Source organism: Rattus rattus, chromosome 5 (assembly GCF_011064425.1).
Source record: "Rattus rattus isolate New Zealand chromosome 5, Rrattus_CSIRO_v1, whole genome shotgun sequence".
Taxonomy (NCBI): domain Eukaryota; kingdom Metazoa; phylum Chordata; class Mammalia; order Rodentia; family Muridae; genus Rattus; species Rattus rattus.
This window is the reverse complement of record NC_046158.1, coordinates 62,348,065-62,371,976: the sequence shown is the minus strand read 5'-3', so window position 1 is coordinate 62,371,976 and position 23,912 is coordinate 62,348,065. Positions and strand designations below refer to the sequence as shown.

At 47.4% G+C, this 23,912-nt stretch overlaps 3 protein-coding genes across 3 annotated transcripts in view; 1 reads left to right on the top strand and 2 right to left on the bottom strand.

The window, feature by feature from the left end:
* P2rx3 (purinergic receptor P2X 3) overlaps window positions 1-4,668 on the top strand; it is a 40,120-nt gene extending 35,452 nt beyond the window's left edge. The window contains exons 10-13 of the mRNA XM_032901983.1: window positions 2,372-2,465; window positions 2,737-2,802; window positions 3,438-3,515; window positions 4,020-4,668. Coding sequence (XP_032757874.1) covers window positions 2,372-2,465; window positions 2,737-2,802; window positions 3,438-3,515; window positions 4,020-4,133 — 352 coding nt within the window. The 3' untranslated portion in view covers window positions 4,134-4,668. The remainder of the gene's footprint in view (window positions 1-2,371; window positions 2,466-2,736; window positions 2,803-3,437; window positions 3,516-4,019) is intronic.
* Window positions 4,669-9,088: 4,420 nt separating this feature from the next.
* Prg3 (proteoglycan 3, pro eosinophil major basic protein 2) lies at window positions 9,089-14,106 on the bottom strand. The gene is made up of 5 exons (XM_032901982.1): window positions 13,981-14,106; window positions 13,205-13,518; window positions 11,480-11,611; window positions 9,876-9,987; window positions 9,089-9,311 (listed from the first exon to the last, which is right to left on the bottom strand). Exons 1-5 carry the CDS (start codon window positions 14,039-14,041, stop codon window positions 9,253-9,255), a joined length of 678 nt encoding a protein of 225 aa, XP_032757873.1. The 5' UTR covers window positions 14,042-14,106; the 3' UTR covers window positions 9,089-9,252.
* Window positions 14,107-20,469: 6,363 nt separating this feature from the next.
* On the bottom strand, window positions 20,470-23,484 carry Prg2 (proteoglycan 2, pro eosinophil major basic protein). Its single transcript, XM_032901981.1, has 6 exons — window positions 23,464-23,484; window positions 22,643-22,717; window positions 21,770-22,083; window positions 21,377-21,508; window positions 20,827-20,938; window positions 20,470-20,643 (listed from the first exon to the last, which is right to left on the bottom strand). Exons 2-6 carry the CDS (start codon window positions 22,698-22,700, stop codon window positions 20,585-20,587), a joined length of 675 nt encoding a protein of 224 aa, XP_032757872.1. The 5' UTR covers window positions 22,701-22,717; window positions 23,464-23,484; the 3' UTR covers window positions 20,470-20,584.
* Window positions 23,485-23,912: the final 428 nt, after the last annotated feature.

The following is a 23,912-nucleotide window of genomic DNA, read 5'->3' as shown; positions in this document are numbered from 1 at the left end:
CCTTCACATTCCTTCCCGGGATAAATTTAACCAATGGAGCCTAGGATGCCAACTTCTTGTTCTCTGAGTCCATGTCAGAGCATTTGTCACGGATGCAGACATAGGCTGGGCATGGAGGTTGCAGGACCACAGGCCCAACCCCTGCCCTGCCTCAGATATCTGTGATTCATCCCGATTCCCCATGCCCAGTTACCAACATCTGTGTGATAAGGATCTTGTCTTCCTTAGTGGTGTGAGAATGTAGAATTAGGAAGGGTTCTGAGATCTTGGTCCGGGGTGTCTGTATCCTTAACAGCCAGCTAAAGACAGATGGTTCAGGGATTCCAAGTTTGGGCTGTGGAATCATAGAATCAGAAGTCATCAGACTCCAGCAAGTCACCTGCTCTTCTGTCTCCAAGTCTATAAAATGGGTCAACGATAGTGTATTATTCATGAGGTTAGCTGGGGTACTCTGCACATATTTCTGGGGCTTTATATTTAGTGGGTGCTGAGATGGTCGTGGTCTACTCAGACCCTTAAGCCAACCTGAAAGCCACAGGTTTCTAAAGTCTTCTACCCATTTCAAATACTTCTTTTCCTAACTTCTTTGAGATCTCCCTGGAGGTCTCCTTGGAGTCCCGGGCTCTTGGGTCTCACTGTGGATATAAAAACAGTCTCCTTCCTGCTGTCCATTCCATCATCCTCCTGCTGCTGTGAACTGGCATTCATTCTGCTTTGCCTTGACCTGTGTAGCACGCTCCCACCATTACCCAGTGGGAGACATAACCTACCAGTGCTACCCAGACATAACTTACCAGAGTTAAAGATGGCCTCGTTCCTCACACCCTTCCCTGACCTCCAGGCCTTCCTTTCTTCCTGCTCACTGGCTCTACTTCATTCAGCCTCCCTACTGGGTCACTTTCATTTTTCCTCTGGATCTCACTCTCTGGCTAACCGTCTCCTTTCTGCCTTTTGAGGCTGTCCCTGTCTCCTTGGCGGACTTATCCTAAGTGCCCCCATTTTGCAGAGGGGGAAGCTCGAGTCCAGACAGTTCTGTTGATCAGGAAGCAGTGTAGCAAAGTTTAGGTAGCAGATTTCTTAAAAGTCACCCATGTTTTTACAATCCCAGTGCTGGGAAGGTAGAAATAAGAGGCTTCCAGGGTGCCTTTAACCAGCCAGTCTAGCCTGACGAGCTTTGGATTTAGTAAGAAACACTGTCTGAGAAGATATAGTGGAAAATAATCACAGAAGACATCTGATGGTGACCTCAAGCTACACACGCATAGGCCATGATATCCACACCCACAGTTATATACAAACACACCACATACACACATGTGCACACACAAGCGATGTAGGGAAATTATTTTAAAAGGAGAGTCTTGGAGGTGGGCCTTCTGGGTCTGAGAAAGGAAGAGGGGACACAGGAGAAAGAAACAGTCCTTTTTTATGGCAAGGTGGCTAGGAGAAGAGGCAGAATGTAGACCAGGAACTGTTGGACCCAGTGACCTCTGCCACCAGATTTCCAACATAGAATAGTTGATGAGTTTAGGACGATAGATTCTGTGCCCAGGGGTTGTGTCATTTGCTGATTTTAAACTAAGATTGTCTGGTGTTTTCCATCCGAGGCAACTCAGGAGGACAGGAAAGAAAGAACATAGTAGGGGTGAAATTTGGCCAGGCTTTGGAACGGGAAGATTGGGCAAAGGACCAAGCTCCAGGGGAGTGGCAGTACCCTAGCATGGCTCTCCTCTAAGGGGCTTTACCAGCAGCTGACTGAGACAGATGCAGACAGCTAACCATTGGACTGAGGTCAGGCACCCCTATGGAAGAGTTATTGGAAGGGCTGAAGAAGCTGAAGGGGATGGCAACCCCATAGGAAGAACAACAGTATCAACTAACCAGACCCCTCAGAACTCCCAGAGGCCATGTTGCCAACCAAAGAGCATGCATGCACTGCTCTGTGGCCCCCGACACATATGTAGCAGAGGACTGCCTTGTCAGGCATCAGTTGAAAAGGATGCGTTTAATCCTGTACAAAATTGATGCTCCAGGGAAGGGGGATGTTAGTGGGGTGAGGTGGGATTGTGTGGGTGGCTGACAGAGCACTCTCTCATTAGCAAAGGGGAGGGAGCATGGGGTTAAGAACTCTTGGAGGGAGGATCAGGAAGGTTGGCAACATTTGAAATGTAAATAAATAAAATAATTAATAAAATGAAAAAAGGGGGTGGAGTAGGGAGGAGAGTCTTAATTCTCACCAACAAAGATTCCATATACTCTGTTATGGCCCAGGAATCTGCTTGTTGAAATTGCCATGATATCGGTCCAGGAAGAACTATGGCAGGCATCTTAACAACCTTGATAGTGACCCATTTTCACCTCTGGCCTCCAGGTTTGCCAAATACTATAAGATGGAGAACGGCAGCGAGTACCGCACACTCCTGAAGGCTTTTGGCATCCGCTTTGATGTGCTGGTATATGGGAACGTGAGTCCTGGGACCCATCGGATGAGGGGAGCAGGGGAAGCTTCTCAGGCCTGCACTTGGGCCCTGAAGAGGCTCTCTGGAGATGAGGGTCTTCCACTGGCCAACTGGCCACATCCCCTATCAGCTCCCTATACGATGTCGGGTGGAACCCTTTGACTCACCAGAGCCTTTCCAGGCTCACAGCCTCTCTGAGGGGAGTCCAAATTGAACGTCAGCCCAGCTCTCCCTGTTGTGCCCTCTGTCTATACGCCTTGGTCTTTTGTACACACAGGCTGGCAAGTTCAACATCATCCCCACCATTATCAGCTCGGTGGCGGCCTTCACTTCTGTGGGAGTGGTAAGTTCATCAGTCTTTCCAGGCCCTCCCAGGACAATCAGGGTGGGGCCAAGCCAGGCACAGTGCTACTAAGCAGCTCAGCTAAGGTCCCCCTCTGGCCTCCAACACCTGCTGCTGAGTAGCACTGGTCTGGGCGTTTCTCCATATTACCTCCCAAGGCTTGTGGCCTCCAGAGATGGCCTTCCTGTTTTCAGGTAATTCCACTTACAAAAAAATTCCTGCCTCTCACCATGAAGGAAGGGAGAGACTCCATGTTTCCACTGTCCTAGGATGCCTTATTGAGGAATAGAACCTTGGGAAAAGGTGGGGACAAAGGCCACTCCCAAGACCCTTCCCCTAGCTTCCTCAGCTTCTCCCATCTTTCCCTCCGTGCCTGAGATCCAGTGATGTTTCTCGGTAGCGAAACATCAGTAGGCCATAGAGGATCCTGCAGAGCTTCTGGACCTTCTCTGAGAAGGGCTGCATAGTCAGGTCTGTCTGCAAGACTCAGCCCCTACATGCCCCGTCCCCCAACAATGCTTCAACACCTGTCTGCTGAAGGTAGTCCTAGCCAAGAGCTAGACAACGAAGAGGCCATTTGAGCTCCACCCATCTCAAATCTACTGTTTGAGCTTACACTGCCCCTTTTCCTCCAGGGCACTGTTCTCTGTGACATCATCCTGCTCAATTTCCTCAAAGGGGCTGATCACTACAAAGCCAGGAAGTTTGAGGAGGTGAGTTTGGGAAGAAGCTGAAAAGTGAAGAAAGCAGGGCAAGGGGGACTGCCGGACCTTGGGGACTCTCCAGGGTCTCCAGAAGATCAGTGGGCCTCCATTAGTATATGGGATCCAAGAGAGGATTCAACAAAGAATGAACTCTGGAGATTTGGGGCTGGTTGGAGCTCAGGGGTCTTCTCTAGTGCGCCCAAATCACGAGCCCTTTCCCATACAAGAAAAAAACTGGAAGTGGGTAGCTCTGTCAGTCATTGTTGTCAACATGCCCACCATTCATTGCTACTTGTCCACTTCTGGGGCAGAATAGTCCTTGCCTGGAGATAACGTGGGTTACAGTTTACCCTTGGAGAGCATGCAAAGTTCTGGGTTCCCAGGGACTTATTCTACCTTCCTAATGACCAGGCAACCCCACCCTGCTTCCCCACTGCTGATTCTGTCAAATGGGTTACGTTGGAAGTTCTTGCCCAGTGTCAGACATGACAATGCCAACCCTTCTGCTTGCAGGTGACTGAGACAACACTGAAGGGTACTGCCTCAACCAACCCAGTGTTCGCCAGTGACCAGGCCACTGTGGAGAAGCAGTCTACAGACTCAGGGGCCTATTCTATTGGTCACTAGGGCCTCTTCCCAGGGTCCCATGCTCACCCTTAGGCTGCAGAACCTGCAAACAGGCCACTCTATCTAAGCAGTCAGGGGTGAGAGGGGGAGAAGAAGGGCTGCTATTTCTGCTGCTCACCCCAAAGACTAGATCCAGATATCTAGGCCCTCACTGTTCAGCAGACAGGCAATGCTTCCCACTAAGACCTGAATCTTGCCTTTACCCCTTGCATGCCTCCCACCTGCTTCCCTGGGTACCAGGACAGCAGCATCCACCCCTTTCCAAAGGATTGAGAAAATGGTAGCTAAGGTTACACCCATAGGACCTACCACATACCAAGCACTTCCACACATATTATCCCTTTTCACCCTCAAAATAATCCTATAAGGTAGATTTCTTGGGTTGTTTGTTTGTTTGTTTTGTTATTAAGAGAAGCAAAGGCCCAGGGAGACCGAGTCGTTTGCCCCAGGCCATGTAGCTAGGAAGTGAGATCTACACCCTGGCTAGCCCTTCTGCCCACATCTGTAATGGAAGAATGAACTCTCTAGGCAGCTACCCTTCTGTGTCAGTTGCCTTTCCCTGCCTTCCCATGACACCCAACAATGAGCTTTCTCAGGAATGCAGCCCTACTTTAGGGGAGCCCAGGGAAATGCAAAAGGAAATAGCTATGACTGTCAGTGATTTTTCCTTGCCTCACCCCATATTGCAAGCTCAAGCTGAGGAAGAGACCTTTATTCTCCAATGAGGTCCTCACACATCCACACATCTGGCCCCTCACTCCGGAATCTAGACAGAAAACACACACATACATGACCGACAAGAGGCAATTTCTAACCCTAGCACCATGTCCCAGGACATCAGCTGTCTTGGTTTGTAGCACTGTTGGGAAAGCCACAGTTAGGGGCTGGGGATGTAGTTGGGTAGGTAGCATGTTTGTCTAGTATGTTAGCCCTAGGACCAACCTGCAGCACTTCATAGACCAGGCACACTTGTAATCCCAGCACTCGGGAGGTAGGCATGGAGGATCAAAAGTTCGAGTTTATCCTTGGCAACACAATAAGTGTGAACCTTGCCTGAAACCCATGAAACTATTTCAAAATAGAAGTGGGGAGGCCCAGTAAGACCCAATACCTTGTGAGCATTCAGCCAGGGCAGCCAGGGCAGCAAGGCCTGTTTTCACAGGATCCTAACAGGTGATCAGGTAGAAACTAAAGGAGCCTCAGAAACCATCATGTCTAGGCTTCTTGCTTACTGATCATTAACCCTGAGGCCAAAAATGAAAAATGTCTTGCCTTGTGCCATTGTGAGGGGCCAAGAGAGGACACAGGTGTCCTGTGCATTATGAGCTGAAGACAAGTTCACATTGTCTCCATAGCCCAGATGTCCCATCTCCTTTCTGAGTTTTTAAAGAACACAAGAGATGTTGAGGAAGCTCTAAATGTAGCGGACAAAACTCAAGGACAGATCGAGATGTAGGAAAGAAGCAGGTTGAGAGGCTCTTTTGGTTTGGTTTGTTTAGTTGGTTGGTTGGTTGGTTGGTTGGTTGGTTGGTTGGTTGGTTGGTTGGTTGATTGGTTTTGATGAAAAGACTTTCCTATGCATTCTTGGCTGGGCTCAATTTACAGATCTCCTCTCTCAACTCAACTCTTCCCCAGTATTGGGATCTGCAGGCAAGCGCCATCATACAGCTGGGGGCATCTCTTTTAAAAGAATATATGATTAAGTAGCAGAAAAGTTCATGCAAATCAGTGGGCCTGAGGTATACATTTAATTAATATCAGGGCCAATCTGCCTCTTAAACATGGGCTTGATGCTGAGAGCTTAGAAGAGATGAACATTCATGTGGACAGAGGGCTGGCCCCTCACCGGACGGTGCAAAGAGATGTGGGAGAGGGAGAGTCTAGGAGGACCACAGGAGTGCTCACACAGACCCAACCTCAATGATCCCCACCCCAGGGGGAGAAGGGGTAAGAGTCCTCCCACTAGCTTCATCAATCCTTTCTTCCCTCTGCTTGCCCACAGCCCCATCATTATGTGTGATGGGGTACTGTCTCCCTAACACCAGTGTCAAGTCCTGGGTAGTATCCAGAGACCTGGCCAGGCTTCATCTCTCCAGTAGAGACATCAGCAAAGGAAAGAGCACAGCCTCCAAGAAGGAAGCTTATAGCCCCTCATTGGGCCAAGGCTGAGTTCACCAAGATGCTCCCTAGAAGAAGATGGAGACACTGTGTCCTAAGAGGATCTCATACCCCAGACTAGAATAATTCTCCCCCACATGCCTGAACCTCTTCTGGGCCTTCAGTAAGTGTGTAAACTCCATGCTGTACTCTCCTTGTCTGAACCAAGTCCACTTCTATGTGCTAGATGTCAGCTAATCATAGAAATTACAGCAACCAGCTTGTATCTGATACACTGTGGTTTACTCAGCGCCATCACTACCATGGTCACACGGGCCCTGACCACACCTGGGGAGGTGTCTGTGGTCTGTTAGTAATCTCACTCGGCAGAGAAACAAATAGTATTGGGACTAGAAATGGAATCTGTGTTCACTCTCAAGGTTACATTGCTCGGCATACACACTGTCATTCAGCGGTGAAGGAGCTCACCTTTGGCAAGCCGTGGGCTAAATGTACGGCAGGCATTACTTAATTTAATCATCATTTCACAAAAGAAACTGGGGTTGCATAAGATTAAGGAATGGAAGAGGAACTGACTTGAACCCAGAGATGTGTCCTCTGGAGTCCCTAGGAAGAGAAGACTGCGGACCAGCAGTCTGCTTCCCTCCTCTTCCCCAGATCCCCACCCTGACAGTTCCACAGCCTTCCCTTCTGTGCCCATTCTCACAGCCCCTGTTCTCAGCACGTCCCCAGTTAACCTCCTGGGGAGAGTACTCGCTAAGCTTCTGGGGAATGTCTTCTCTCAGGATTATCTACCTTTTAATCAAGAGCTAAGCAAGAGTGGAAGGCTTTAAACAGCCAGCGAGATTACTACATAAAGACAGAGTGAGATACCCAAAAGCAGTGCCAGAGATTTGAGAAGCATTTTACTAGCTCAGGTCTGCCCTAAAGAGGCTTTAGTCAAAAAAGGAGCTTGTCCTCACCACACATACCTCTGCCTGTGGATTTGGACATCAGGGTGTTGGGCTATTTGATTAGAGACCATTCTCTATCAGGGAAGGGGGAAGAGGAGGAGGAGGAGGGGGAAGAGGAAGAGGAAGAGGAGGAGGAAGAGGAGGAGGAGGAGGAAGAGGAGGAGGGAGAGGAGGAGGAAGAGGAGGAGGAGGAGGAAGAGGAGGAGGAAGAGGAGGAAGAGAAGTATAGGGAGAGAGAGACAGAGAGACAGAAAGAGAGAGAATGCATCAGGAGATGGTTGTATCCCTGAAATGTCTTGCTGACTGCTTAGCCTCCCACCCCTTGCAACAATTCCACTGTCTCTTTAGAAGCATTGAATTAAGGGTCCGCTTAATGCACTGTTCAATGCAGTACCTAATGATACTCCACTCCTAGGCAACTCTACCTCTTGACTGGATTCTATGTCATGAATAGGAGCTGAGGCAAAGACCCCTCTACCAAGACAGTCCCCAGGATCCAGCATCAGTGGGGTGCCATAGGTTTCAGGGCATATTAATCAACTGCCAAGGATTTCCATGTTCAAAGGACTTATGGATACTGTTTCTCCCCAACCCACTGTCTAGGACTGTGCCTCGTCCTTGTCTTATTGCCTCAAACCCTTCAGAGAGAGAATATGTGGAATACTGGTGTTTTGCTCCTGAAGCCATGTTGTATTAGGTACATATACAAACATAAACCTGTACATAGTCACACACTGACACACTTACATGCATATGGTTAATGACACAGGTAAACATAAATGTATATACACAGAGACTCCAGCACATACAGGTGTAAATACACAGACAAACACATCTATAGAAAATATCCATAAATATGCAAAGGTTCAAAAATGTACACACAGCACACCAGTACAAACACATCATTTACACACACCTATCTAGGTTCACACACAGATATGCAGATCTATGCATACCCGAAAATGGAGATGTGCATGTGTACTTGTCCAGAAATTCACCATAAGCATATAAACAAACACGCGTACATGCACAAACACACACACACACACACACACACACACACACACACACACACACTTGTGGCTCTCTTTATATTCTTTAATACCCAGTTTCACTGATCCTTCTAGCCCAGTGTCCCAGCTGGCATAAAGTTAAAGGTAGCAGTGATATTCCCTCTTGGTCTCTCCCGGGTCTGAGAAAGTGAGATGAAGAAATGCTGAGGTCTAAGATAATAGAACTAGGTAGGGATGGACTCTATGCTTTTGCCAGTCTCTTGTCTTTGCATTCTGACCTGACTGGTGAGGGAAAGATCTCAAAATTGTGTCCTGTTAACAGAAAGGGTAGGGAATACAAGAGGAGAGGACAGCCCCCCGCCCCCCGCATCACCCCCTGGACTCCTAGGGGGTATAGGAGAATGGGAAATAGAGTCATTGCTGGATACCAAGAAGCACAGCTCTAGAGGAGCAGGCTTCCCTAACTAAAAGGGAGCTTTCACCCCATCTCCTCAGGGTGCTCTCACATTCGATTTCAATATTGCATACCAGCTCTGGAATAAGTCTCTTTAAGTCCATCTTGGAAAGTCCTCACCTCCCCACCTCACACTGATGCCAAGCAAAGGTGGGACCAGCTCCCCACCAGGTGGGAATCGTCTCTGCTCTCCTCTCATTGGGTAGAAGGGTAGACTCTGAGCCCAGTGAAGAGAGGACTGCAGAGAGCATTGTTCAGCTTCCGCGTGACTCGGTGCTGCCACCATACAGTGCCCCAAACTCTGTCACTGCTTCCCAACTGCACAAGACTGCCTAGCCCCACCATCTTTAATTCCAGGATTTTCCCAACAAGCAGGGGGCTCCAAGAAAAGGCAATGAAGAAACAAGACTTAGGGGATGCTGTGGGAAGTCTGACTTTATGATCAGGAGAGACTGGGGACAGAATTGAACACCAAAGGATGGGACATGTGCAGCCAGGGCTGCGAAGGCAGGAGGTTCCAAGTAGGGTCTAGCTCCATCTCGGCAGGGTCTAGCTCCGTCTTAGCAGGGTCTAGCTCCATTTTAGAAGGAGCAGATGAAAGGCAGGTGACTTTTGCATGAAGCTCTTCGCCAATGGCCCCCTGCAGCAGAGAACAGAGTGATATAAACTGGCTGGAGTCTGCACTGAGCTCCACCCCACCCTTCTCAGATACCAACTCTATCCCCTTCCTTGGCTAGCATCAGCTCCAGAGGAGGAAACAGACTTTGTGGCAATAACTTGCCCTACCATAGCAGGTAGGTAGAAAGCTAGGCTGAAATGTGAATCACAGCACTTTTGCTCCAGGGTGTACGGTTTCTGTCACTACACTAAAGTGCCTCACATCTGTCACAAATGCTGTTCCCCACATCTGTAGCTGAAGACATCCCAGCTGTCACTTACTCCTACATTCACACCCTCTATTCATATCTGCTGGTCTGTCGATCGGATAAGTCATTCAAGTTTGTCAACCACGTAACAGAGCTCCTCCCTCTACAAGGCGAGCCCTGAGAAGTCCTCATACCTCAGCCTTCCCCACAGACCAAGTTTGAGTTCTCCATGTGGAGTGAGTAGGTTTGAAGCAGTGTCCAGGCAGCTCAAAGGAACAGCTGCAAAAAAACTTCTACTCTACCAACGCATCTACTTGGCTGGCGCCTACTCCTCTCACCTTTGGCACACAGAGTCACACAGTGTCCTTCCCCATTCCCAGGCTGCCCTGGGGCCCAGTATCCAAAATCCCAGCGGCTCCCATCAGTCCAGCAAAAGTTCTTCCAGAAGAACTAGAGAAGAGAGAAAGTGAATCAGAAAACCAAAATAAGCAGGAAGATCCAAGTCACTGCCGATTCCCCTCACTGCCTGCCTGGCAGGAAGCTGCATGCCTGCTCTGACACTCATGCAGGGGAGTGATGGAAAATAACCATTGCTCCTGAACACCATATAGGGCGGGTTTCCCCAGCTGTACTGGGGGGATCTTATTAACAAGCAGGCTCAGATTCAGGAGATCAGGCATGGCGCCCATGATTCTACACCTCTAACAAGCTACCAGTTGATGCTGGTGGTGCAGGCTCATTCATCCACAATCCTGGGCCTACTCCTAAGAAAGTCGATCCCCATTTTACAGCTGAAGCAACACTAAGAAAGCTCCCCAAGTTAGTAAACAACTGAGACGAGCCCTGAGTCAGTCTCTTGGAACCTGTCTCCTCAGGTCAGTTTTATATGACCACGCGTTCTCACAAACCAGCTCTGAGGACTGGGGAATCTCTAGCACCCACATTCAATATCCAGGCACGTTGGCTCGCACTTGGAGTAGCAGTGTTGGGAAAAGAAAGATAAAGGGATTCCTTGGGGTCTGTGGTCAGCCAGCGTACCTGAACAGTGAGAACCATGTCTTAAAACATAAGTTAACCAGCTTCTGAGGAACGACACCTGAGATTTGTCTTCACATCCAAGTACACATAGAAAAGACAAACACGGGGTTGGGGATTTAGCTCAGCGGTAGAGCACTTGCCTAGCGAGCGCAAGGCCCTGGGTTCGGTTCCCAGCGCCGAAAAAAAGAAAAGAAAAAAAAAAAAGAAAGAAAAGACAAACACACACACACACACACACACACACACACACACACACACACACACACCAACTCTAGGGAAGAGTGAGAGGGAAGTAAAAAGCAATCTGTTGTCACATTCTCTAATTTGGATCGGAAGTGTCTCTATAAGACTATGTGTTAAAGTCTGTGTCCCCGAGTTATCGAATTGGGAAGTGACAACTTTTAAGGGAACGACCCTACTTGGAGAAAGGCCATTTGGGCCATGCTCTTGAAGAGGATGCCAGGACCTGAACCTTTTCATTCTTCTTGCGTCCCTGTGCCACAGGTCAATAGTCAGTCCTCTTCTTCTCACATTCCCACTATGGCCTACTGTGTGTCCAAACCAACATGCTCAAGTGAGCGTGAACTGAAGGTTCTGAAGCTATAAGTTATTCTGCCTTATAAGTTGATTCCCTCCGGCATTTTGTCACAGAGACAGCTGCCTAAGTGATAGCAATCGCCAATTTTATTGGTGTAAATTTACCATGGCTAATTTTGAGCCACAAGCCTGAAGTTTTTGAACATGGATTAAGTGAAAGATATGGGTATCCAAATCTCCCAAGACGATACAGGTCATCTCCAGCATCCTATTTGCCTATCATTTAAAGGACACCTTAAGTACTGAGCCAACAAACGATCCCTCAATATAATCAACACTTTCTATGCTGAGCTGGGTCCTAACTTACCCATCCCCTGAGGATGCCTCCAATCCAGACGATGGACTGGTTGATCTTCCTGGCCAAGCTCTGAACTTGGAAGTTGAAACTGAAGGTGTGGATGGAGGCAAGGTTGCCTCGGTAACATCGTCTGCAGAGTTTCTGTAGAGAGGAGAGTCAAGAAGGGTAAAGAATTCACTCTCTTTGTCTCAAGATCCTGAATCTTCAAGAGAAATCCCTATAACTACTCAAAATAAAGGATCCACTGCTTCCCTCAAGCCTATATTTTGCTTCTTTATCAGTGGTCAGGCCATCCTTGCAGGAAGTAGTAATCTTCATTTTAATTATAGCCACCATGTACAGGCTGTTTAGCATGATAATTCAAATGCAATATCTCTTTTTGACCTTCACCACAAAAAAAAAATGGTACCATACAGTGAGCCCTCCCTAGGTGTGGATAGCTTGCCCACATAACTCAACCAACCATCCGTTGGAAATATCTACTGTGTGGTTTGTATGTGCGTCTGTGGGAGTATTGTGTGCATGTGAGTGTGTAGATGCCCACATGCAAAGTCCAGAGTAGGACAGCAGGTGGGGTGTCCTGTACCATTCTTTGCCTTATTGTCTTGAGACAGGATTTCTCACTGAACCAGGAGCTTCTTCCTTGAGATAGGCTGCCTGGTCAGTGAACTCTCAGGATCTACCTGTGTCTGCCCTCGGTGCTGAGGTCGCAGGTATGCATTATCACAGTCAGATTTTTCCTGGATCCTGGAGATTTGAATTCAAGCCCTCGTGCTTGCAGAACAAGCTCACTTACCACATAGCCATCTCCTCTGAAAATGTGTATTTTAGTTATGTTTACTCTGAATAACACACACACACACACACACACCTTACAGTGGGCCACACAGACGTATTGACAGAGATGCAAAAAAGGGCAGGTCTGTCATTTTGAATATTTCCTCTTATAGGAGGTAATCTTTAATGATTTATATGGTTTTACTTTAACACTTTATTTACCGTGAGGTTTTCATGCATACATGGAATGTGTTTCAATCATGTTAATCTCCCCACTCCCTTCTCTAGCTCCCCCTGAATCACATTCACACAAATCACTTCCCAACCTCATATCCTCTTTTTAGCAAATATGTGGCCCATGGAAACTAATTAATGCTCCCCAAACATGTATGACCACAATCAACCTACCAGTGGCCACACCCCTAAAGAAAATTGACCTTCTCCTAGCAGCCATCAATTGCTAATAACTCTTCAACTAGAGAAGGGCTTGTGTCCCCCTCCACATCCATGCTGGGATATTGACTAGCTTGATCTTATGCAAGCAATCACAGCCATTGTGGACTCATGAGTGCAACACTGCTGTCCTGTCCAGAAGACAATACTTCACCCTAATTTCCCCAGCTTTTGGCTCTTACACTTTTTCCACCTCCTCTTCCATAAAACACAAGTGTCTCCATCACCAAAGTGTTTTTACACAGAGCAGTGGCTCTAAAGGTTCTGTCCTCAGAAGGATCTCCATTCCCAAGACTTTGTTACAAATGCCAATCCTCAGATCAACCCCCCAAGCCTCCTGATTCAAAGGCTGTGAAGGTGGAGCTGCAAACTCTATATCTTAAGAAGACCTCCAGGCAATTCTGTAGCTTTGAGAAACACTAGTATAAATAATAGAGAACAGACATTTTAATCCAGTCCCTTTCCTTCCCCTTGACCTTTTCACCACATCTTCCTGTCTCTTACCTGAGCCTTATCAAATGTCTTAGGAGTCCTCACCAGCACATAGCGGCAGCTCTTGCACCCAGGAGTTCCCTGAAAATGAGCTGTGTCCTCTTCCCTGGGGCATACAGAGTCCTCATCTAAGGCATCGGGTTCTGACTCCATTGCCTCCCCATCCTCAAAGACGTCTTGATGTTCAGAACCCTCAACCTCCTCTCCCCCTGTCTGCATTATCCCTTGAGTCAGAACCAACTCTCTCCCCTGTTCCCTGGAACCATCTGCTTCTGGATTCAGGTCTTCTTCTCTCTTGGGAGTCTCCAGATGAGGGTGAGCAGAGTCTAGGAAGAAGAGGTAATCTGCCATCACTTGAGAGACTCTCTCCCTCCAGCACCGCGGACAGTTCCAACCATCCACTTGAGCTTTCCTGGATGCCAATTTGGGGCCACACCATAAAAAGGAACTCCTCTAGATTGGATAAGAAAATGTCTTAAACCAGACTCATAGGTGGACAACAGCCCAAACTCTGGCTGACACCACAGGTGTGTATATGAGTGGGAAGACCTTGTGTGAAAGCTTCAATCATCACTGGCCCTTCATCTTAATATATAGGTCTTTTGTTTTTTTGTTTCCTTCTGAAGAAGCCAGTTCTAAATCTGAAAGTTATCTAACCAGAGATGTGTGAGCAACCCAAAAAGAACACACTGTGACCCTGGCTCTGTGATCACAACAACAATGACCAGGAGAGTGGGACAGAGGAAATATAAGGAAGATAGATGTGAGACTAAAAGGGAAAGACTCACCCAGATGGAAAGCAGAAACCATCCCCAGCAGGAGAAGGGACAGGATCAGGGGCTGTTTCATGATCCTGAGGTAGAGGCAATTCCACCTTTGTCCTCACAGCTGTCCCTTTGTGTCCAACACAGCTTCTGGTACAAGGCATGATACTTGTTTAATTACCTGATAAAAGGGAGGGCCAAAGATCTACTGCCCTCTTCCTCCTCCTCCTCCTCCCCCTCCTCCTCCTCCTCCTCCTCCTCCTCCTCTTCTAAAGACAGACCCTGAGAAGGCGTCTGAAGCAGGCATGGGGGTGGGCAGGATGGACAACTGAGCTGCAAAAGTCTCCTCCCGAGATCTTCCTGGCTGTGCTCTAGGAACACAGTTTACCAAGCTCTAAACCTGCAGGGACAGGTCAGCCCCAAGCCAGAGCTGACTTCACTTACGTGGAGAAAGAAGAAGCAAAGACAGTAGCTATGGGGGTCCTAAAAACAGGCCCCTCTGCCGTTTGCTTCATAGCGTCCTCCCATTTCCTCCGTGAGCCCAGCCTGTGCTGTGTGTGAGCACGGCACTCACCTCACGAGCGTCTATGGCCTCCCCTCTCAGTGGCTGTGGCTACTGCCCCACAATCAGCCCTTATACAGTGGTTTTGGGGAAGTAGGAAGGGGGGCAGGGCGATTGCCCCAGGCTAAGCTTAGGGGTAATAGAACTGATAAAAGTTCTTTCCGTTTTTCCACCCCAGACCCTGCTGTCTGCTAACATGGCAGAGAGCTGCTTTCAGGGACCTGTGGCCCTAAATGGAAGCCATGTCCACCAGTTTATTTCAGAGGCATGTGTAACATCATGCCTATCAACCAGAGGTAATTAGTATTAGTGTTCCTAAAGTGTCCAGCCTGAAAGATATCCCTTAATTCACAAGCACCCTTCCAAAGTCATTCCAGGAAGTGATATGCAGATCCCAGGGCGTAGCTAAGAACCATGAAGGGAAGGAGGGAGAGGAGAAGGGAGCCTGAGTATCCACATGAGGTACTTCATAAGCAGCATAACCCTGACCCCTACCTTCACCTGTTCCCACTGAAACTGTAGGATTTCCCGGCTTCACAGACGGAAACAATAGGATTCAGAGGAGGAACGTTCACCAAGCTCACCTGACGTCCTGCCTAGTCTTCTATGTCTGAGAGGAGAGAACTTAAACTAGAAAAAATAAGGCTCTGTAAGATCAGGCTGTAGGCAAAATTACAGGGCCTTTTTTACATAGTGATTGATATGGAGGGCCTAGCCCATTGTGGGTGCTGCCATCCCTGGGCTGGTGGTGCCAAGTTCTATAAGAAATCTGGCTGCAGAAGCTATGATGTGAAAGCCAGTAAGCAGCATTCCTCCATGGCCTCTGCACCAGCTTCCTGCCCTGTTTGAATTCCTGCCTTAACAGCTTTCAATGATGAACAGTTATATGGACGTGTGGGTGAAATAAGCCATTCCTCTCCAAGTTGCTTTTGATCATGGTGTTCCATCACAGCAATAAAAACCCTAACTACGATTCATAAGAAGTCAGGGGGCAGAGATTTCTAAGTCCTAAACATTCTCTCTCTCCCTCCCTCCATCCCTCCATCTTTCTTCCCCCACCCCACCCCCACCTTCTTCCCTCTTCACAAACCAAGTCCTTTCCAGTTCTCATCTTCAATATGCATACGGTTTCTTCTGTACTGTGGATCTGCATTGTTTCTCAAAACTTTGCTCTTAATACTTAGGACCACAGATCAGTTGTGGGGGTTGCCCTATGCACTATCTAAACAGTTTAATAGCACTGTTTGTCCATATCCATTAGATGTTTGATGCTCACACACACAAGGGGTGGGGAAGGAGAGAGAGAGAAGGAATTGCAACCATTTCCACAGATTCCATTTCCTAATGTTCTCTGGGTCACTTGGAGACCACTGGCCTAGACTTTATCACTTCGTCTGACCTCTAGACATACCTCCAGGGCTGGCTAAAAAGTAGGAACTGGGATGAAAAACTCCGCGCTAAGTCTTCCAACCAATCTGTGGACCACCTTGCCCTACCCACCCTCACTTCCTACCCACCCACCAGCCCTCTGACACTACCAGGGTTAGGACTAGGATCAAGCAATGCAATGCTAATCTCAGACCACAAATTTAAGAAGGCACTAAAAAAATTTTTCAATATTTAAATATAAGTAATATTTTAGCACAAACCTTCTAAAAATGAAATTTAATGCAAATATATTCACAATGACTAGTTTTATTTAAACAACCAAGCTCCAGTTCATCCACTGTTGACCAAAGAGAAAACAGTGAGTGTATGGCGCTGGCTTTGTCACGTCTTCCTGTCAGGTTGAGCTGTGGATTGTTGGAAGTGAGGGTGATGCAGTTTGGAGGTGTTCTGTTGGACAGTGTAAACCTGTTATTTATATACTGGCCCACATCTCCAAAAAGGCAGACACAGGTCATCTAGAGAGCAAGATAGCCTGGATGCCTTGTCTTCCTCTGCTCTCCCAAGGGACCTACAATTGGAGAAGAGACTGCGAGGTCACTTCCTGGCCTGATTGCAGAGTAACGGTCTTGACTCTTATCTCTCCACCCAACAAACCAGACTGCCCGCTTATCTACCTGACACTGGGAAGGTTGGTCAACTCCAGTACTCTCAACACTCGGTCTACAGTTTTTAAGCTTGAGATTGCCCCAGTGAGGAAAGGAGAAACATAGATACCCTTGTCTATTTTTTCTCCTTCACCCTGGGTCCCAAACAGCGGGGTCATTTCACTAGGTAGCTGGGATGAGCCCCAAGGATTACTATTCTCATGAGCCAGCACCACCATAAGCCTTGCACACATTGCTTCTCTTTACAAATCCCCACATGTCTAAAGAAGTTACCCAAAATCCCTTGGCAAGTCAGAGACCAGCCAAAGTCCAGGATTCTATGCCTCTCACCCACCCCATGGCAAACTTCTCATGGATTCTCTCTTATCCAGCCCATCTCATTCATTCATTCACTCATTCATTCATGTAGATCAAGTTTTTCTTGCACTCAAATCCTGGCAAAAGACATTCTGATGCTTCAATAACCTTGCCACTGTTCAGTGACTCCTTTCTAATTGAAAACAGGAAGTAACATTTTTGAAGTTTTGCTCCACACCAGTCACTATGTTTCCATAAGATTTTTTTTTTACAATCACTACTTTCATATGTAATCCTAACAAATCATCCCACAAATTGAATATTGCCACCTTATGTTTACAAATTTACTTAAAGAATATTATAGAAATAAATGACTGTTCCCATTCTCACAGCTCAAAAGTCATTGTTCACATTCAAATGTGTTACCCTGACAATCTAGCCAATGCACAATGCTTCTAAGTCTCAGGACCAGTGTTTTCATCTATGTTCAAACGATTTCTAAATCAAGCTCTTGTCCCAAGACTCAGTCCAACCCCATTTTACCCAAAGGATAAGCCTCATGAGGATGAAAAGCAAGCATCATGATATGTAATGAAATCACAAGAAGCAGCCCCTGCAAAAAGGACAGTGATAAGATCCTCCTCTATAGCTGCGGTTCTCAAGCTGAGGGTCACAACTTCTTTGGAGGTGAAATAACCCTTTCACTGTGATCCCATATCAGATATCCTGCATATCAGAGGCTTATGTTATGATTCAAACAGTAGCAAAATTATATGAAGTTGTAATGAAGTAATTTTAAGGTTGGGGGTCACCACAATCTGAGGAACTGTATTAAAGGGTTACAGCATTAGGAAGGCTGAAAATCACTCCTCTAAAGAAAGCAGCTGGGGCAGAGCCATCAGAGAATTTCCTGGCATGTAGAGCTGGGATGTCCTTGTGAGAGGAAGCACTTCAAGCTTCACGTGTCAGTGAATGGGTGATGAGCTGCTCTTGCTCAGGAGGCTGGGCTTCCCTATGCTGTGCTTTTTGTAGTGGAGCAGCTCTGGGCACTCCATCCCAAAGAATGACCTCTGCTGCACAAAACATCATTAGCATTTTGCTAGAAAGAAAAAATGCTCACACAAGCTACCTCTTGGGATACAAAACCAGTCTATTTATTTTGTTTATTTCATGAGTTTTACTTTTTTTTTCTTGAAGCAGGATCTTATGTTGCTCAGGCTGGCCTCAAACTCACCATGTGGCTGATGATTATCTTGAAGTTCCTCCTGGGTTGGAAATAGAACCAAGAGCTTCATGCATGCTAGGCAAGCACTTTACCAATCATGCCACATCCTCGGACCCACTTTACTCTAAAAGAGAGTTTTGTGAATTAGTAATGTATTCGTCATTCATATGGGTATCTTGATCTTCATCTTGTCCTAAAACTCAGTCCAACCCCATTGTACCGAAAGAATGATTCTCTTTCCATCATTGTGATAAGTAATGAAATCACAAGGTCAAAGCAGTGTATAGGAGCTCAGCCTCCTGAGAAGTATAGTCCATTGCTTATTCACAGACAAGGACACCTGAAGCATCTGGGAGCGAACTGAGCAGGAAAACTATAGTGATGGCATGTATGCAACCACAGTCAGACCTACGTGCAGAACATAGTCAAGTACCCTGGAGCTTCCTCCTGCCTCAGTATCCTCTAAAGAGACCTTCATGGAGCAGGAGTTACAAAGCCCACTAAGAGAGCGATTACCAAAAAGCAAGACAAAAGTCTCCCTCCCAGCCTGGAGTCCAGAATGTAGTAAATGCCCAGAGTGCGGGGCATGCCTTGTCTTATTCACACGTTTACTTAGCTGTCCACTTATTTCCGTGCTCAAATCCTGTTCAGAATTTCATCTATGCTAGGCAGCTGCACTACCATGGAGTCATGGTCCCAGTCCTTCATCATCTGTATTGTTACTATTAATACAAAAATTAATCTGTGCCACAGCAGACGATAGCATCCGCGAGAGCTCTTGAATCAGCTCCGCCTCAGCTATTTCCCTACAGCACCCGCCACAGACCCAAAGGCGTGGATCTCCAAAGTTTACCTTGTATAAAGCCAGCAGCTGACATGGACCAAACTGTGGCTGCCTCTTTCTCGGCGAGGTGAGAAACTAACCTAGAGCAGATAGAGCCCCTTCTCTGAGTCACTCAAAAACTCGCAGATCATTTGCCTCCCCAGGACCCTGGACCATTGGAGAATACTTGAAAGAAAGGGGTTCTTTCATTCTGCTTATCTCCCTGGTAATATTAGAGTTGTTCATCCCCATCTTTAACTGGGCTTCTTTGGCTCTAGATGGGTTGAGTTTTGTGCCTCAAGGTTGAAGACCTGAGTGAGGGACATCAGTCAGAACTTCCAAGCATGGAAACGCAATGGATAAAGGAGCAGGCTTTGGAGTTAAAAAAGTCAAATCTCGGTATCTGGAACATCCAGATGTTCTGGCTTGCGCAAGTCTTTCATGCATGTGTAACTTCTCTGAGCCTGTTTCTGCATGTCAGGGATAATAGTGATTGGTGGGATAGTGTGAGCTATGCACGGCACTTGCCACAGCTGGTGAATGCTCAGTAAGAGGTAACAACCCACACACACACACACACACACACACACACACACACACCCTGTGTCTTATATCTCCAGGCCTCATTGAAGGTCTGACTCATAATAAAGAATTTAATATTGGGTTTTCTCCAAAACAGAGCCTGAGATAAGGATTTGAGTACATGTCCTGTAGTTAATTTGGGGAAGTGCAGAAACATTGCTAGAGGAAGAGAGGATTCATCTGGGAAGAGGCAAGCAGCCAATAAAATATACGCTGTAGTGTCATCCAGCTTTGTAGATAACAGAGAAATGGTGCCTAGTACACATTGTGTGTTTGTTCTGTTTAATATGTGTGATGGTTGATATTGATTGTTAACTTCATAGGCTCTTCAGTTTCCTAGGAGACAAACCTCTGGTCATGCCTGGGAGGAATTATCCTGATGGTGTTAACGGAGGTGCAAAGACCCACCTTTCCCTGGGTTTGGATCCTGGATTGTGTTTGAAAGAAGCTAGCCCTGCACAAACATTCATTTCTCTGTTTCCTAAGTATGGAGACAATGTAGCCACCTCCCATGGATACAATGTAGCCACCTGTGTTGAGTCCCTCTACCAGGACTTCCCTACCATGATAGACAGCACCTTTGACCTGTGAACTCAAATAAGCTGTCTCTTTGACCTGTGAACTCAAATAAGGTATTGTGTCACCGGCTACAGGAAAAGCAACTAACAGTGGAAACAAAGAGCCAGGGTAGATGAGAGTCCCAAAACCTTCACATGTCTGGAAGCTGTTGGTGGGGTCCTGACAATACCTGATCTACATATACTATGTAATTGGGTCTTCCGTGAGCACTTAAGAGACATCTGCACTCATTTCTCTATTGTCAGAATGCTTCTTGGACCCCAATGCACAGTCACTCCTCGAAGAGTGATAACGTTGTGGCTCCTTCATAAAAAGTGTGCAGGGGAATGAGATGATGAAGCCGAACACTCAAAATGAGATAGCGAGACCAATGATCACAGGAAAAAGGGAATCTGTTTAAGTAAAGCGGCTTTATTTTAGGGAGGTGAAAGACGAGGGACATCTCGCAGGAAAGAAGAGGCAGTTACCCAGGAGAGGATGAATTTGAACTCCCAGCTGGGACCAGCTTAATATGCACAGATGAAGGGGCGTCTCTTGCCACAGCCAGATCGGCGCCAGTGGCCTCCTGTGGAGAGAGAATAGGAGAGCTTGAGCCCCTTGTCTCCCCTCATATGATACCAGGAAGGTCCTTGTTCCCACCACCTTACACCTCAGCTAAGAACCTAGAAAGTGTCTCCCTGAGTAGCCAGGCTCACTTCCTGCCACTCTTCTCTTGGCCTTCCCTTCATTCATCTATAGCCAGCCTCACCTCGGGTACACAGGGTCACACATCTGCCACCGCCGCGGCGAGGCTGCCCAGCAGCCCAGTATGCAAAATTCCAAGAGCTTCCATCAATCCATCGGAAGCGTTTGCAGCGACCCTAGAGAAGGTAGGAAGCAAAGGCGTACATAGGGGAAGGGAGAGGCAGAGCCAGCATTGTCCCTGTTAACGCCTCCTGACATCCTTGACCACAGGACTATCATAGATACTGGGCAGATGAACTAACGGTCCACAGTCATCATCACCACCCCATTCTCCTCATCTCTGTGACATGATCATTCTTATATCACAAACCAGAAATGGGGCAGGGAAAGCAACAGGTGAGGACACAGTCCCCAGACCACAAAGATAGAAAAACTGGGAGGTACTTGGAGTCAAACCTAATTCTAACCCTTGGTGCCACCTCAGTGTCTTTCCCCTGGTGGCCTTCTGTCTCCAGCTCTTTAGGGGATAGTGAAGGGGAAATACAGATAAAGCTGCAGCAAGGTAGATATTAGGTGAGATTACAAGGGCCATTCAGGTCTGGTATTCTACGTACCCAGCCCACAATCCTGCCTCCAATCCAGACTTGACCCTGGTTGATTCCCCTGACAAAGGACTGGATTCGGAAGTTAACACTGAAACTGTGGATGGAGGCAAGGGTGCCCCGGTAGCAGCTCCGGCAGACCAACTGTAGAATAAAACAAAAGAGGAAGAAGAATGTCCCTCTCCTACTAGGAATTCACATGGTCTCTGAGCCTCCAAAACCCAGTCCCTTCCTCCCTCCCACCCTCTGCCCTTTCTTCTTACTCTTTCCCCTCCCCCTCCCCAGCTTCAGCCATCAGAAGACAGTAGAACAAAGTACAGTACATGACCCTCTCCCCACCCAGCATCCCTGGCAGATGGAGATATGTCCCCTGTCTGTCCCTGCTCCCAGCCACAGGCCGCTTACCTGAGCTTTGTTAAAGCACTCAGGCCTCCTGACTAGGAGGTAGCGACCGGTCTTGAATCCAGAGTCACCCATCAGACTCGTTGTGTCTTCCTCCTTGGGGCACTGAAGGTTCTCATCTGTCACATCCTGACCTGAGACAGCTCCTTCATCTCCAGGAGCACCTTCACTTCCAGAACCTTCTTCTTCCTCCTCCTCCTCCAGGGACATTAGCTGTTCCCCAGGAGGGCATTCTTCTACTTCCGGTCTTAATATCTCTGCTTCCCGAGGCAAGCTCTCATCCACCAGTGGGCTTTTGGAGTCAGAAGCTTCAGAGCCTGGAAAGTAGAAAGTTTAAGTGTTTCAGGCATTTCCTTCCCTGCTTCCTGAACACCAGTGTGCACAACCCTACCTAGAAAGGAACCGACAGCCACATCTCCACGAGGAGACACCCCACTTCACACATAAGGTCAAGATCACTAAACACTATAGCTTTGAGTCCAGTCTTTGTGGGTTGGGGTCCTGGACCCAGCAACTGCCAGCTTTATTTGTTTGTGAAATTAGCACACAATCCCCAGTACTTCATGAGGGTGCTCTGGGGATTAAAGGACATAAAGTGCTGAGAAAATGCTCAGTAAACTCAAAGTAAAAAGAAGCCGTGTTACTGCGAAGGACATTAGCATTAGGTAGAAAGGACAAAACTGGAAATGCCACACTAGAGTCAAGGCTACAGACATAACAGATGCTCTTGGGAGTCTTGCAGAGTCCCTGCTCTGATGGTGTACAGGGATTCTGAAATCGAGAAGGATAAGGGATGGCACTGGCTATGTGACTCAGATCTCATCTACTACACACAGGAACAAGAGAGAGAGAGAAAGACCTAAGGTAACGACTTACTTAGATGAAGAGCGAATGCTCCCCCGACTAGAAGAGCCAGAAGTAGAGGGAATTTCATCTTGACTTGATGAGGACCTGAAATAGAGAACACAGATGTTTACACACACACACACACATCACAGCCAGACCATTTTGGACCTGAGGAAGGTGGAGAAAAAGGAGACAAGAATTCAGGATGAACCAGGGCTAATGTCGAGCCCAGCCCATGCTGTCCCAGAGAATTCACTCATTCTGGTTTTGCTTCTGACAAGGTTTCATGGAACTCAATGTGTAGCCGAGGGTGGCATAGAATTCCTGATTATCCTGCCTCTATTTCCAAGTGCTGAGATTAGAGACATGTACCCTCACACCTGGTTTATATTTTGTTGGGGATTAAACCCAAGGCTTTATGCTTGCTGGGCAGGGCACTCTACTGACTGAGCCCCAGCCGCAGCTCCAGGAAGCCCTTCCTGAAGTGAAGCAGACCAAAAGGAGCAGCCCATGCCAGCTTTCCTGCAAGCCTGTAAATAAAATGAATTATTTATTTATTTATCCATTGATTTACATTAATGAGCTCATCAGTGTCTGCAATATGAGGGGAAGGAGAAGCAAGATTGTTGACCTTCCTAGAAACACACAGCACTTAAACCCGCGCTTCTTCCCTCAAAGCTGCATGTCACTCCTTGTGCCCTTCCCTGAGAAGGAGAGTTTGCCTGTCGCTCAGAAGCACTAGCACCAACAAAAGCTGAAAGCCACATGAAGCCCCGCTAGCCTTCCAGAGCCCTCAGCATAGGTCAGGGGCCGCCCCAGAAGCATGACATCCCAGGAAAGAAAACACTTACAGGCCCTCCTGGGTCTTGTCAAGTCTGCGAAGCTGGATCCTCCCTCACACTATCTCACAGCGGCTTTTATAGACAGCTTGGAGGAAGTCCCCTGGGGAAGGGAGGTTTGTGTCAGCCAAAGGGAGAGGCTGATAAGGGAGAGCCCTTTCTTCATTTCTCGAAGAGGGGTCTACTCTTTAGCCACCACACCTGGAGGGAAGCACTGAGTTCTCGGTCTGAGCTAAGAATTCTCACTCTGGGCTGCATTTCTGGCTCTCCTTAGGAGCTTCTCCAATTCATGGTCCTCCTGCTTTATCTAAGACACTGGGGGAAGCATCGTTCACTCTCTGTTAGAGTTAAACAAGCACCTTTGACCAACTTTTCTCTTTATAGACTATTGTTTTAGACAGAAAAACTTCCCCACCTGCAAAGGGAAATGTTTACAAAGTTATTTATTGGTTGATTGTACC